This window comes from Ahaetulla prasina, chromosome 6, assembly GCF_028640845.1.
Source record: "Ahaetulla prasina isolate Xishuangbanna chromosome 6, ASM2864084v1, whole genome shotgun sequence".
Taxonomy (NCBI): domain Eukaryota; kingdom Metazoa; phylum Chordata; class Lepidosauria; order Squamata; family Colubridae; genus Ahaetulla; species Ahaetulla prasina.
In genome coordinates this window covers 110190431-110204778 of record NC_080544.1, presented here as the reverse complement: position 1 = coordinate 110204778, position 14348 = coordinate 110190431, and the positions used below count along the sequence as shown (strand labels likewise).

The window sequence follows — 14348 nt, the reverse complement described above, 5'->3', positions numbered from 1 at the left end:
CTCTCCTCCTTCCCCACTCTTCTCTTCCACCCTTTCTAACCCTCTCTCTTTCCCCTTTCTTCTTCCTCTCCTTTCCCCCTCTTCTACCTCTCTCTTTCCTACCTACTTTCTTCCTTCCCTCTCTCTACTCATCTCTCCCTTTCCATTCCCTTCTGAAACGGCAGCTGAGCAGCCCCGATTTCATTTCAAATTATTTCTATTTCTTTCCTTTGAACTAACTTTCAACCTGAGTGGATTTAAAATGGCGTTGGCATTACACAAAGGAAAGTGAAAGTTATAACTACAAAAGGATAAAGGAAGAGACTGTGGTTGCAGAGAAATTTAAAAAGATTTTTTAATTAATTTTAATTTTAACAATTAGCTTTTTTGGAAGTAGGAGAACATCCTGATTTCCTGGCCCAAGGACAGGTTTGTTTTCTGCAAAAAAAAATAAAAAATCTTTTGTCTGGATACTAAGGGGCTGCCTTCCTTCTTTGTAGTTCTCAGTACTCGGAATGCTGCAGTGAATGGATAGTTCTAGCCATCTAGCATTTAAGACTTATATGCTGCTTTTCGGTGCTTTACGGCCCTCTCTTAAGAGGTTTACAGAGTCAGCCTCTTGCCCCCCAACAACCTGGCTCCTCATTTTACTGACCTCGGAAGGATGGAAGGCTGAGTCAACCCTGAGCCGGTCAGGATCGAACCCCTGACAGTGGCCAGAATTTGCCTGCAGTACTGCATCGACACTACAAGGAGGGAGGGAGGGAAAGAGGGGAGGGAGGGAGGGTAGTTGGAAGAAAGCAAGGAAGAGCAATAGCACTTAGCAGTTTAGCAGGTTGTTGTTGCCCTCCCCAACAACCTGGCTCCTCATTTTACTGACCTCGGAAGGATGGAAGGCTGAGTCAACCTTGAGCCAGTCAGGAAGGAAGAAGGAAGGAAGGGAGGGAGGGAGGAGAGGGAGGGAGGGGAGGGAGGTTGGAAGGAAGGAAAAGCAACACAGCACTTAGTGGTTTACAGAGTCAGCCTCTTGCCCCCAACAACCTGGCTCCTCATTTTACTGACCTCGGAGGGATGGAAGGCTGTGTCAACCTTGAGCTGGTCAAGATTGAACTCCTGGCTGTGGGCAGAGTTAGCCTTCTAACCACTGTGTCACCACAGAAGGGAGAGAGGAAGGAAGGAAGGAAGGAAGGAAGGAAGGAAGGAAGGAAGGAAGGAAGGAAGGAAGGAAGGAAGGAAGGAAGGAAGGAAGGAAGGAAGGAAGGAAGGAAGGAAGGGCAATAGCACTTAGACTTATATGCCACTTCACAGTGCTATTACAGCCCTCTCTAAGCGGTTTACAGAGTCAGCCTCTTGCCCCCAACAACCTGGGTCCTCATTTTACTGACCTCGGAGGGATGGAAGGCTGAGTCAACTTTGAGCTGGTCAAGATTGAACTCCTGGCTGTGGGCAGAGTTAGCCTTCTAACCACTGTGTCACCACAGAAGGGAGAAAGGAAGGAAGGAAGGAAGGAAGGAAGGAAGGAAGGAAGGGCAATAGCACTTAGACTTATATGCCACTTCACAGTGCTATTACAGCCGTCTCTAAGCGGTTTACAGAGTCAGCCTCTTGCCCCCAACAACCTGGCTCCTCATTTTACTGACCTTGGAGGGATGGAAGGCTGTGTCAACCTTGAGCTGGTCAAGATTGAACTCCTGGCTGTGGGCAGAGTTAGCCTTCTAACCGCTGCGTCACCACCGAAGGGTGGGAGGGAGGGAGGGAGGAAGGAAGGAAGGAAGGAGGAATAACAATCACACTTATATAGCACTTCACAGTGCTTTACAGCAGGGGTCTCCAACCTGGGTCCCTTTAAGACTTGTGGACTTCAACTCCCAGCTTTGCTGGCTGAGGAACTCTGGGAGTTGAAGTCCACAAGTCTTAAAGGGACCCAGGTTGGAGACCCCTACTTTACAGCCCTCGCTAAGCAGTTTATAGAGTCAGCATATTTGCCCCCAACAATCTGGGTCCTCATTTTACCGACCTCAGAAGGACGGAAGGCTGAGCAAGTTCCAAGTGCAATTTTCAAAACTTGACTTTCTAAATTTGATTTCTTTACACTGTGTTGGATCTAAACCCAGGTCGTCCTTCCCTTCGTGTTCTGCTTTGTAAACCACTTTTTCCATTTTCCCCAAATGTCTATGGAGATTCTCAGTCATCCAGGTTGATGGTTCTCCCAAAAGTCCTTTTTTTTTTTTTTTTTTTTTAAAGAGGCGGCTGGTCTTTCTGGTTTTTCTCTGAAGACCTTTTGCTTCTCATCCAAGAAGCTTCTTCAGCTCTGACTGGGATGGAAGGATTGACACTCCTCGTAGACAGCTGGTCATTTGCCTTCTTTTAGAGAGTCGTTGAGGCCACTTGGAGGTGTACCTGTGTCTTCAGTATCACTTGGTGCAAATGGGCGTGGAGCAGAGTTGGATTTCAGCAGGTTCGGACCAGTTCTGGAGAACCGGGAGCGGAAATTTTGAGTAGTTCGGAGAACCGGTAGTAAAAATTCTGACTGGCCCCGCCCCCCATCTATTCTCTGCCTCCCGAGTCCCAGCTGATTGGGAGGAAATGGGGATTTTGCAGTAACCTTCCCCTGGAGTGGGGTGGGAATGGAGATTTTACAGTATCCTTCTCCTGCCACGCCCACCAAGCAATACCACATGCACCAAGCCACACCCACAGAACCGGTAGTACAAAAAATTTGAAACCCACCACTGATTGCCTTCTTGGAACTGTTGAAAGGCCTATGTTGTGGACTAGAGATAGATAGATATACAGATCTGCACGTGACTCACCGCGTTGTAGTGCGTGTGAGGAACATGGTCTATGCAGTACAATGCAGTGACCCCTGTGCAGATCTGTCCATCGGGGAAACAAAACAGCCACTTCGTAAACACATGGCACAACATAGGAGAACAAACCCATCAGGACTAGATTCAGCAGTCCATCATCATTTAAAAGGCAAAGGCCGCTCTTTTGAAGTCAGCAAAGTCCACATTTTGGTTTTTTTTAAATTTATTTATTTATTTATTTACATTTATATCCCGCCCTTCTCCGAAGACTCAGGGCGGCTTACAGTGTATAAGGCAATAGTCTCATTCGATTTGTATATTTACAAAGTCAACTTATTGCCCCCCCAACAATCTGGGTCCTCATTTTACCTACCTTATAAAGGATGGAAGGCTGAGTCAACCTTGGGCCGGGCTTGAACCTGCAGTAATTGCAGGCTGCTGTGTTCTAATAGCAGGCTTCTTACCAGCCTGAGCTACCATGGTTTGAAAGAGGGGGTCAAAAGAGCCATTGATGTCAAATTTGAACAGCCCTCCCTCAACAGAAGAGGAAAGACACAGCATCATCTATCTCAGGGGTCTCCAACCTTGGCAACTTTAAGACTTGTGGACATCAACTCCCAGAATCCTTCAGCCAGCAAAGCAAAGCTGGTTGAGGGATTCTGGGAGTTGAAGTCCACAAGTCTTAAAGTTGCCAAGGTTGGAGACTCCTGATCTATCTCCAGTCTACAACGTAGTCCTTTCAGCAGGTCCCAAAAGGCTCCACCCCCCATTTGCACCAGGAAGCTGACCCTGAGGACAGAGACAAACTTCCAAGTGGCCTCAAGGACCCTCTAAAAAGGATCCAAATGACCAGCTGGCTGCAAGGAGTATCAATCCTTCCCTTCCCCGCCATCCGGTCAGTGTCGAAGAAGCTTCTTGGATGAGAAGGGAAACGTCTTCAAAAAGAAAAACCCGAAAGTCCAGTTGCCTCTTGAAAGAGAAAAAAAAAAGGATTTTCCCCAAATGCGGTTTTCTCTCGAGACTTTTTGACCTCACGCAAGACGATACTGCTGGAAGATGCGGTTTAGGCTCCTAGGCGAAATGCGCATTTTCGGCTGTTGCTGACCGTTCCCTAAAGGAAGTTCAACATTTTAATGAATCCAAGCCTTCCAGAGGGGGAACTGTTTATGTACAGTAACAAATTAAATGACCCCGATGTCGGAAGCGCCAAGAAATTCCAGCTCCTTATTTGTGTTTAAGAAATAAAACATGTTTTCCACCATTACGTTTATTATGGTTGGTGTAGAGGTTTTTTTCTAAACCTTGGGCTTATTTTGATTTGTGCAGATGTGCACAATGAAAGTGGACCATATTTCTTTTCTTGGTTGCTGGTTAGAGAGGGAATCTGGAAACGCCGCGGTTCGTAATTTTTTATATAATGAATTTGCTCCTTTCCAGCCCTTAAAGCGGGCCAAAACGGGACATTTGGAAAGGCGAAGTGAGTAACTTTGATCCAAATGCGGTGAATGTATCCTATGTGTTTGTGTGTTTTTTTTTTATTTTAGGAAAAGATCTGGAAACTTGCATTGTCGGCGCTACAAAACCGGAAGAGACGGAGCAGAATGTTCAAAAGACTGCAAAGGTATTATTTCTCTCCCCCCCCCCAAAAAACTCGTCACTTTGTCAATTAAATTACTAAAATAAAAATGGCAAGCCACAAATAGAAAAATGCCCTCCCCTCCCTGGTTTTTGGCGGGAATTTGAATATGTTCAAAATTAGGGGGGGGGAGGGTGTTATTTGGATGTATTCTCGTGGTGTCCCTTTTTCGTTGTTTATTTTATAGGTCCTATAATCTATACCAGTGATGGCTAACCATTTTTTTAAAAATTTGCATTTATATCCCGCCCTTCTCCGAAGACTCAGGGCGGCTTACACTATGTCAAGCAATAGTCTTCATCCATTTGTATATTATATACAAAGTCAACTTAATTGCCCCCAACAATCTGGGTCCTCATTTTACCTACCTTATAAAGGATGGAAGGCTGAGTCAACCTTGGGCCTGGTGGGACTTGAACCTGCAGAAATTGCAAGCAGCTGCTGTTAATAACAGACAGACTTAGTCTGCTGAGCCACCAGAGGCCCTTGTTCAAGGAGGAGACCCTAATATCCATTCCAGACCATTGGCTCTCCAATCTCTTCTTAAAGCGATGGAGCAGTTCCCCCTGGTTAATTGTTCCCACAGTCAGGAAATTTCTCCTTATTTCTTTAAGTGGCTCGCTCCTGTTAAGGTTGGGGACCTCTTGCCTTGGGAGGTCTTCTTGTCCAACCCCCCCCCCCCTTTTTTTTGAATTTATATCCCGCCCTTCTCCGAAGACTCAGGGCGGCTTACACTGTGTTAAGCAATAGTCTTCATCCATTTGTATATTATATATATACAAAGTCAACTTTTTATTGCCCCCAACAATCTGGATCCTCATTTTACCTACCTTATAAAGGATGGAAGGCTGAGTCAACCTTGGGCCTTGTGGGACTTGAATCTGCAGTAATTGCAAGCTTTTTGCCATCATGTGCCAGGAGGCGAGGCGGGGCGGGTGGGCATGCACGCACATGCCCACACCCATAATTCTATGTACCCCTCCCCCGCGCATGCATGCGTCACCACCCCTCCCGCTCCTGGCACGCGATGGCCTGGTAGGCCTGTTTTTCTCTCTCACCTGGCTCCAGAGCCTTTCTAGGAGTCTGGGGAGGGTGAAAACCTGAGCTACAAATATCGTCCCTTATTAGAAGCAATGTTGTTTGGCAAAGTACCCCTAACTGTTGACCTCTTGACTTTTCCAGGTGGTCTACATATTGGAGAAGAAGCATTCCAGGACAGCCATGGGCTTCATCCGTCTCTTGACCGATCGCAACAGTGAGTTGTTCCGGAAGTATGCCATGTTCTCGCCGGCCGACCACCGAGTGCCTCGCACCTACGTGGCCTTGGCCGACTGCCCTCCTGATTTTGCCACGCGCCCCGAGGACTACTCCAGCATTCTTTTCATCTGTCGCATTGTGGATTGGCGGGAAGATAGCAACTTTGCCCTTGGGTATGTGGCTGTTGAAGGGGAAGAGGGGAATAAGTAGCAGCAGAACCAGAACTGGAAGGGACCTTGGAGGTCTTCTAGTCCAACCCCTGCTCAAGCAGGAAACCCTATACCCGTGTCGGCGAACCTATGGCACGCGTGCCGGAAGTGGCACGCAAAACCCTCCTGTGGTGAATGTGTGGCCTCGCCAACTCCTTGTTCCTGTGCCTAAACGTGCGCCGGTCAGCTGGCCATCGCACACACGGGGGCGGCGGACCCAGGAAGAGTGGCGGTCCATCGCACATGCACAGGCCGGCACCCGACCTTCCGGGTTGCCGTTGCGCGCATGCGCGAAGGCCAGCTGTTCATCGGGTGTTTGGGTGCTGACTTGCGCATGCACGATGGACCGCCGCTCTTCCGGGGTCCGCCACCCCTACGCACGCGATGGCCGGCTGACCGGCACGTGTTTAGACATAGGAACGCGGAAGAGAAGCTGGTGAGGCCGTTCATTCGCCATGGGAGGGTTTTATGTGCCATTTCTGGCACGTGTGCCAGCACGCGAGAACGCCAAAGGTTCACCAACACTGCGCTATACAATATCAGACCAGTGGCTGTCCAGTCTCTTCTTAAAAACCTCCAGTGTTGGAGCACTCACAACTTCTTGTGGCGAGCAGTTCCACTGGTTCACTGTTCCCACTGTCACAGTACAGGCAAAGGTGGGCTGCTGCCGGTTCGGACCAGTTCAGGTGAACCGGTCGTTCCGACCACCGGCTGGGCCCGCCCACCTGCCCCGGTGCTATCCCATCTTATATATCTCACACTCTGGCTCACTCGCCCCACCCACGCAGCCCACCTGATTTCCGTGCCTCGCCCGCTCTACTCACCGCGGCTGCCCGAGAAGGTGTGCTGGAAGCCGCGCGCAGGAAATTGCCGTGTGTTTGAAACTGCGCGTTCACATTTTCGGTTCTGCACTAGGCGAACTGGTTGTTAAATTACATGCAGCCCACCTCTTGAGTACAGGTAGACCTTGACTTACAATCCTTCTTTTTTTTTTTATTGAAAAAGTTTTAACAAACAAAAACATTTCCCCTTTCCCCCTCCCCCAAAACCCCTTCCCCCTCCTTCATCCCCCTCCCCGGCTTCCCGGGTCAATCACAAGGTATTGTTATACATAAACCAAACATAGAATAAAATTTTCCCTTCTAATCCAATTAACCTCATCCAAGTCTTTTCATTTCCTAACCCCCCCCATTATATAAAATAATACATCCTAATTATTCAAAGGCAATCTGATATCTCTTAATCTGATATCTGTTTTGTAAATAATCAATCCATTTTTTCCATTCAATTAAATATATTTCCTGTGTATTGTCTTTCAAAAAGGCTGAGATTTTAGCCATCTCAGCCAAGTTAGTAACTTTCAATATCCATTCTTCTATTGTAGGTAACTCTTTTTTCTTCCAATATTGTCCAATCAATAGCCTTGCTGCTGTTATTAAGTTCAAAATCAATTTAATCTCGGTCAGTGTACAATCTGTTATAATTCCCAAAAGAAAAAATTACGGCAGGAACTTTATCTTCTTCTTCAGGACATTTTGAATAATCCACCAAATTCTTATTCAAAAGGCCCTGATTTTCTTGCAAGTCCACCAAATATGAAAATATGTAGCGTCATCACAGTCACATCTCCAACATTTCGCTTGGATATCAGGATACATACATGATAATTTTTGGGGATCTAAGTGCCATCTATAAAGCATCTTATAAAAATTTTCCCTTAGATTCTGTGCTTGTGTGAACTTAACATTTCTAACCCAGATTTTCTCCCATGTTGCCAACATTATTGGTTCCTGAATATTCTGTGCCCATTTTATCATACAGTCCTTTACCAAATCCTTTTCCGAATCTATTTCCAGTAACACATTATACAATCTCTTTATATGCTCCTGGGTCTGATTTGTAATTCGCTTGATTAAATTTTCCTCCCTTTGCATTATACCAATTTTTTGATCTTCTTTACAACCCTTCTTGTAGTGACCGTTCAAACTGAAAAAAGTGACTTCCGGCCATTTTTCACCCGTATGATCTTTGCAAGCATCCCCATGGTTACTTGATCAAAATTCAAATAGTTGGAAACTGTTTCATACATATGTCGGCTGCAGTGATCCGCTTTTGCGGCCTTCTGACAAGCAAAGACAACGGGGAGGCCCGATTCACTTAACGGCCATGTTACTAACTTCACAACTGCGGTGGTTCGCTTAGCAACCGCACTGCTTCACTTAACAACTGTGGCAAGAAAGGTCGTAAAACAGGACCAAACCTATTTAACAACTCCCTTGCTCAGCAGTAGGAAACTTTGGGGCTCGGTTGTGGTCGTAAGTCGAGGACTACCTATATGTTTCCCTCACCGATATCTCTGAAATTAATGTTCTTTCCCCCTAATCTAGCCTTACTTGGAGCATGGAATAAAGGAGAAATATAGAGCAGGGGTCTCCAACCTTGGCAACTTTAAGACTTGTGGATTTCAACTCCCAGAATCCCTCAGCCAGCTGAATCTGTTTCTTTTTCTCTTAACCTCTTAAAGTGGAGAGATTGCAGAGGAAGGGATTACAAGAGAGTAAGCAAAGCTGGCTGAGGGATTCTGGGAGTTGAAGTCCACAAGTCTTAAAGTTGCCAAGGTTGGAGACCCCTGATATAGAGGACACCTAATTTTCCATCCTTGCCCCAATCTTGACTCAGAGAAGGATGAGTACCGTATTTTTTCGGACTACAAGACACACTGTTTTGTCTCCCAAAAGGGGGTGAAAATGTCTATGCGTCTTATAAACTGAATATTGCTGAAGCCCTGCCCACCCGCTGGCCATTTTTTAGCCTCCGCACGCCCCGTTTTCGGGCCTTTTTTTGGCCCATTTTCAGGGCTTTTTTCAGCCTGTTTTTGAGGGGTTTTTTTGGCCTGTTTGCAAGGCTTTTTTCGGCTCATTTTCAAGGCTTTTTTCGGCCTGTATTTGAGGCTTTTTTCAGCCCACATTCGAGGCTTTTTTGGCCCGTTTTGGGGGCTTTTTTTTGGCCGATTTGGGGGCTTTTTTTGGCCCGTTTTGGAGGCTTTTTTCAGCCTGTTTTTTCCGAAAAAAGCCTTGAAAATGGACTGAAAAAAGACCCCCAAAACAGGCTAAAAAGCTTCTAAAAACGGGCTGAATAGAGCCTCAAAAACAGGCCGAAAAAAGCCTCAAAAACAGGCCGAAAAAAGGGCCAAAATTTTTGTTGTTTTCCTCTTCTAAATTTAGGTGCGTCGTATAGTCTGAAAAATACGGTAATTGTGTGTCACACCAAGAACTCAAGGAAATGCAAGTGGGGTGGGTGGGGTGGGTGGGTCTAACAGTCTCGTTCATTTTTCTCCAACCTGGTGCCCTCTGGGTACGGTTGGCCGATTGGAAATAACTGGATCAAAAGTCCAGCTGACGTCCTCTGTCCCAACAAGCTGGGATTTGTTACTTCTCTATCTAACCTGACACCTGCCCGGTATAATTTCACTCCCAGCGCAGTCAGGGTGAATCACTGCTTGTTCGCTGCCGAGAAAACTCCCCCTGGGTGAATGGAATTCTCCATTTTTTTAACCTTCTTTATTTCCTGTTGCTCCACCGCTGCTTCCTTCATGGTGGGGACATTCCCCCAAGTTAACAATAGAAGAAATGTCCTTTTTTTTTTTTTAAACAAGTGACTCATAATTATTGTTAGCGCAAGTTGCTGTGTTTACGATTGATTATGCGGCGTCAGGGTGGTGGCTACAAAGGTAGATATTCTCCATGACAATATTGTCTCTAACCTGGTCCTTCAGGTGTGGCACCCATCGGTATGGGAACTCAGTCCATCCACTTGGCTGCTAGTTGCCCTTCTCTTCTGCTTAGTAAGATAAAGGTAAAGGTTCCCCTCGCACATACGTGCTAGTCGTTCCTGACTCTAGGGGACGGTGCTCATCTCCGTTTGAAAGCCGAAGAGCCAGCGCTGTCCGAAGACGTCTCCGTGGTCATGTGGCCGGCATGACTCAACGCCAAAGGCGCACGGAACGCTGTTACCTTCCCACCAAAGGTGGTCCCTATTTTTTCTACCTGCATTTTTACGTGCTTTCGAAACTGCTAGGTTGGCAGAAGCTGGGACAAGTAACGGGAGCTCACCCCGTTACACGGCAGCACTAGGGATTCGAACCGCTAAGCTGCCGACCTTTCAATCGACAAGCTCAACGTCCTAGCCCCTGAGCCACTGCGTCCCTATTCTGCTTAGTATATTTATTAATTTTTATTTATTTATTTATTTTGTCACACAGTATATATAAGCATAAGCATGAAATTACTATACAATATATAAGCATATATAGAAGTATGAGTATGTAATAACTATATTAATTGGATATAACGAAAGGAAACAATGGGACAGGAACGGTAGGCACGTTTGTGCTCTTATGCACGCCCCTTACAGACCTCTTAGGAATGGGGTGAGGTACTAAGCCAGGGCTCTGCAAACTTGGTTTTTTTAAGACTTGTGGACTTCAACTCCCAGAGTTCCTCAGCAAGCAAAGCTGGCAAAGTTGGCTGAGGAACTCTGGGAGTTGAAGTCCACAAGTCTTAAAGGAGCCAAGTTTGCAGACCCCAGTACTAAGCAATACTAGCTACCACAAACTGCTAACTTTCTACTCTAGACGAGTATGTCTAGTTTAATGAAAAGAAGGACTTGGGGGAGGGGATGTGATAGCGGTTTTCTAATATTTGAGGGGCTGCCCCAAAGAAGAGGGGGGGGGGGCAACCAATACTCCAAAGCTCCCAAAGGCAGGACAAGAAGCAGCGGATGGAAACTGATCAAGGAGAGAAGCAACCTGGAATTAATTTCCTGTCAGTGAGGACGATTAATCAGTGGAACTACTTGCCTCCAGAAATTGTGAGTGCTTCAACACTGGAGGTTTTTAAGAAGAGATTGGACAACAATTTGTCTGGAATGGTATAGGGTCTACTTCCTGAGCAGGGGGTTGGATTGGAAAGCCTCCAAGGTCCCTTCCAACTCTATTATTCTATCCTATCCTATCCTATCCTATCCTATCCTATCCCTATCCCTATCCCTATCCCTATCCCTATCCCTATCCCTATCCCTATCCTCCCTATCAATCAGAACAGAGTTTGTTTGTTTTTTAAATTTACATTTATATCCCGCCCTTCTCCGAAGACTCAGGGCGGCTTACAGTGTGTAAGGCAATAGTCTCATTCTATTTGTATATTTACAAAGTCAACTTATTGCCCCCCCCAACAATCTGGGTCCTCATTTTACCTACCTTATAAAGGATGGAAGGCTGAGTCAACCTTGGGTCGGGCTTGAACCTGCAGTAATTGCAGGCTACTGTGTTCTAATAACAGGCTCCTTACAGCCTGAGCTATCCACGGCCCTTGGAGGGGACCTTGGAGGTCTTCTAGTCCAACCCCCTGCTCAAGCAGGAAACCCTCTACCATTCCAGACAAAGGATTGTCCAATCTCTTCTTATAAAAACTTCCAGTGTTGAAGAACCCACAACTTCTGGAGGCAGAACAAGAAGCAACGGATGGGAATTAATTTAAGGAGAGAACCCACCTAGAAATAAAGACAAATTTGCTGACTGTGAAAACAATAAGTGGAATAGCTTCCCTCCAGAAGTTGTGGGTGCTTCATTACCCCCTCCCTTAAAAAAAAAACCCCTCTCCCCTTCCCCCCTCCCCGACTTCCCGGAACAAACACAAGGTATAGTTAAAAATAAAACAAACATATACTAAAAATTTGTCCCTCCTAACTCAGTTATACTCCTGCATTTCTCATCAAATCCTAACCTCCCTCATAGCAATCAGAAATAATACATCCTGATCATTCAAAGGCAGTCTGATATCTCTTCGTCTGATATCTATTTTGGATATAGTCAATCCATTTTTTCCATTCATTTAAGTATCTTTCTTGCGTATTGTCTTTCAAAAAGGCTGAGATTTTTGCCATCTCAGCCAAATTGGCAACTTTCAATATCCATTCTTCTATTGTAGGTACTTCTTTTTTTTTTTTTAGTTTGAATTTATATCCCGCCCTTCTCCGAAGACTCAGGGCGGCTTACATTGTGTAAGGCAAATTTTTCCTTCCAATACCGTCCTGTCAGTAATCTTGCGGCTGTTATTAGATTTAAAATCAATTTAGTCTCAATTACTGTACAGTCCGTGATAATTCCCAGTAAAAAAAAAAATGCGGCAGGAACTTTTATCTTCTTTTTCAAAACATTTTGTAAAATCCACCAAATTCTTATCCAAAAAGCCTTGATATTCTTGCAAGTCCACCAAATATGAAAATATTGTAGCATCATCACAATTACATCTCCAACATTTTGCTTGCATATCTGGATACAATCACTGGAGGTTTTTAAGAAGAGACTGGACAGTCACTGGTTTGGAATGGTAGTATAGCATCTCCTGCTCGAGCGGGGTGGGGGGGGGTTGGACTAGAAGACCTCCAAGGTCCCTTCCAGTCCTGTGATTCTACAGCAGGGTTTCCCAACCTATCGGGTTGAGGCCTATTCGCAGCTGGGCCGCACTCGCGCCTGCCGCTCAAACAAATGAAGCTCTATGTGTTTGCTCACCTGCCCCACGCGCAGAGCTATTCCCCCCTCTCCCCCATATGAAATATGGGGACATTGTGGCTGCTTCAGGGCTACTGGCTGCTGCTGGTCATGTCATCTTCATTCTCAACATTTCATTTCATGACAGTTTCCCAGCCAGTCTTGCAATCCCTCACTCCCTCTCCCACCCAACAAGACCCACTCATCTGCCAGCCGGGAAGGGCAGAGCAGGGCAGGGAAGGAGAGGGAATCAAAGAAAGGCAGAGGGGAAGGGCGAGGAGGACACGGAAGGGAAGAGCAGGGAAGAGGAAGAGGAAGGGAAGGGCACGGAAGAGAAGGGAAGGAGAGGGAATCGAAGATCAAAGAAAGACAGAGGGGAAGGGTGGGTAGGACATTGAAGGGAGGAAGGGAAGGGCGGGGAAGAGAAGGGAAGGAGAGGGAATCGAAGATCAGAGAAAGACAGAGGGGAAGGGTGGGTAGGACATTGAAGGGAGGAAGGGAAGGGCGGGAAAGAGAAGGGAAGGAGAGGGAATCGAAGATCAGAGAAAGACGGGGAGGACAGGGAAGGACACAGAAGGGAAGAGGAAGGGAAGGGCAGGGAAGGACAGGGAAGGGAATTGAAGATTAGAGAAAGACAGAAGAGAAGGGCAGGGTAGGACAAGGAAGGGAAGGGAAGGGAAGGGAAGCGAAAGGAAGAGAAGAATTCTAATGCTCCCTGCCAGATTCCCAGGAGGAGACGCAATGGGGAAGCCATCAGGAAGTCGGAAGTCTCTTCTGCTCCCACTGTTTTTTAGCCCACCCTCAGTCATTCTGTTTCTGCTGTAAGGAAATACCTGTGAAACAATGAGGCATGGGCTTTGTAGTACTCATCAAAGCCTCCTTTTGGACTCTGTGGCAATAACCTGTCTTCCTGTCTCAGGGGAGCTGTCAGATGTGTCAATAAGTCCTCTTACTTTTTTTGCAGGCAATTGGCCCAAAGCCTCGGACGGGCCGGTGAAATTGATCCGGAAACAGAAGGTATCCTGGCAGAATATGGGGTGGACACCTCGGATTTCTCCCCGGACGTCCTGCAGTGCCTTCCCCAGAACCTTCCGTGGGTCATCCCGTCCGATGAATTTGCCAGGAGGAGAGATTTAAGGTAACTTCCATTCCTTTCCATTTGCTGGTTAGGGTCAAATTCTGTGCAAAGCACTTGGAATGAGCGGGGCGGGTGGGGGAGGGAAGCTTTGCTTTAAGGCTGTGTCAGGGGTTCCAAGTAACACCCCCACAACCAAAGAAGAATCCAAGGCTTGAAGTTCCTCAAAGTTCCATTTTATTAGAAATGTCATATTGGCAGCTCTGGGGAAACCCGAATCTGAAAGCTTCCAGGTTTTCCCCACCCAAAGGAAAGTCCAAGTCCCTGCCCACATGTCCATCACGTGGTCTAGTCAAAGCACCATCCCAACTGGCGATGCCTCCTATTTCCAACCGTCCAGCTGCAGGGCAAGCTGTCCTTGACTCTCTGAGAAAGGAATGTTATTATGACTACATATCCATGATGGCGAACCTATGGCATGTGTGCCACAGGTGGCATGCGGAGCTATCTCTGCGGGCGCACGAGCCGTCACCCTAGGTCAGCTTCACCACACATGTGCGCGCACCTCCCGCCGCCCAGCTGATTTTCAGCAGGCCCCGCCCATGCCTTCCCACTCCTCTCAGGAGTCTCCACATGGCTCATTTTGGATGCCAGGTAAGTACAGGGCTCACACGGAAGCTCTGGGAGGGTGAAAAATGGCGAAAAAGTCCGGAAACAGGCCATGCAGCCACGCGGGTGATAGAGGGAGCTAATCAAGGCTCCCATATAACACCACTCCTGCGTAGGCTGCACTGGCTTCCGGTGATCTTCCGGGTGCAATTTAAGGTACTGG

General features: G+C 46.8%; 1 protein-coding gene across 1 annotated transcript in view; it reads left to right on the top strand.

Annotated features, from left to right (window-relative positions):
- Window positions 1–14348, top strand: part of DIS3L2 (DIS3 like 3'-5' exoribonuclease 2) — a 290966-nt gene that overhangs the window by 118274 nt on the left and 158344 nt on the right. Inside the window, exons 8-10 of the mRNA XM_058187337.1 lie at window positions 4334–4410; window positions 5608–5855; window positions 13406–13579. Of these exons, the coding sequence (XP_058043320.1) occupies window positions 4334–4410; window positions 5608–5855; window positions 13406–13579 (499 nt within the window). The remainder of the gene's footprint in view (window positions 1–4333; window positions 4411–5607; window positions 5856–13405; window positions 13580–14348) is intronic.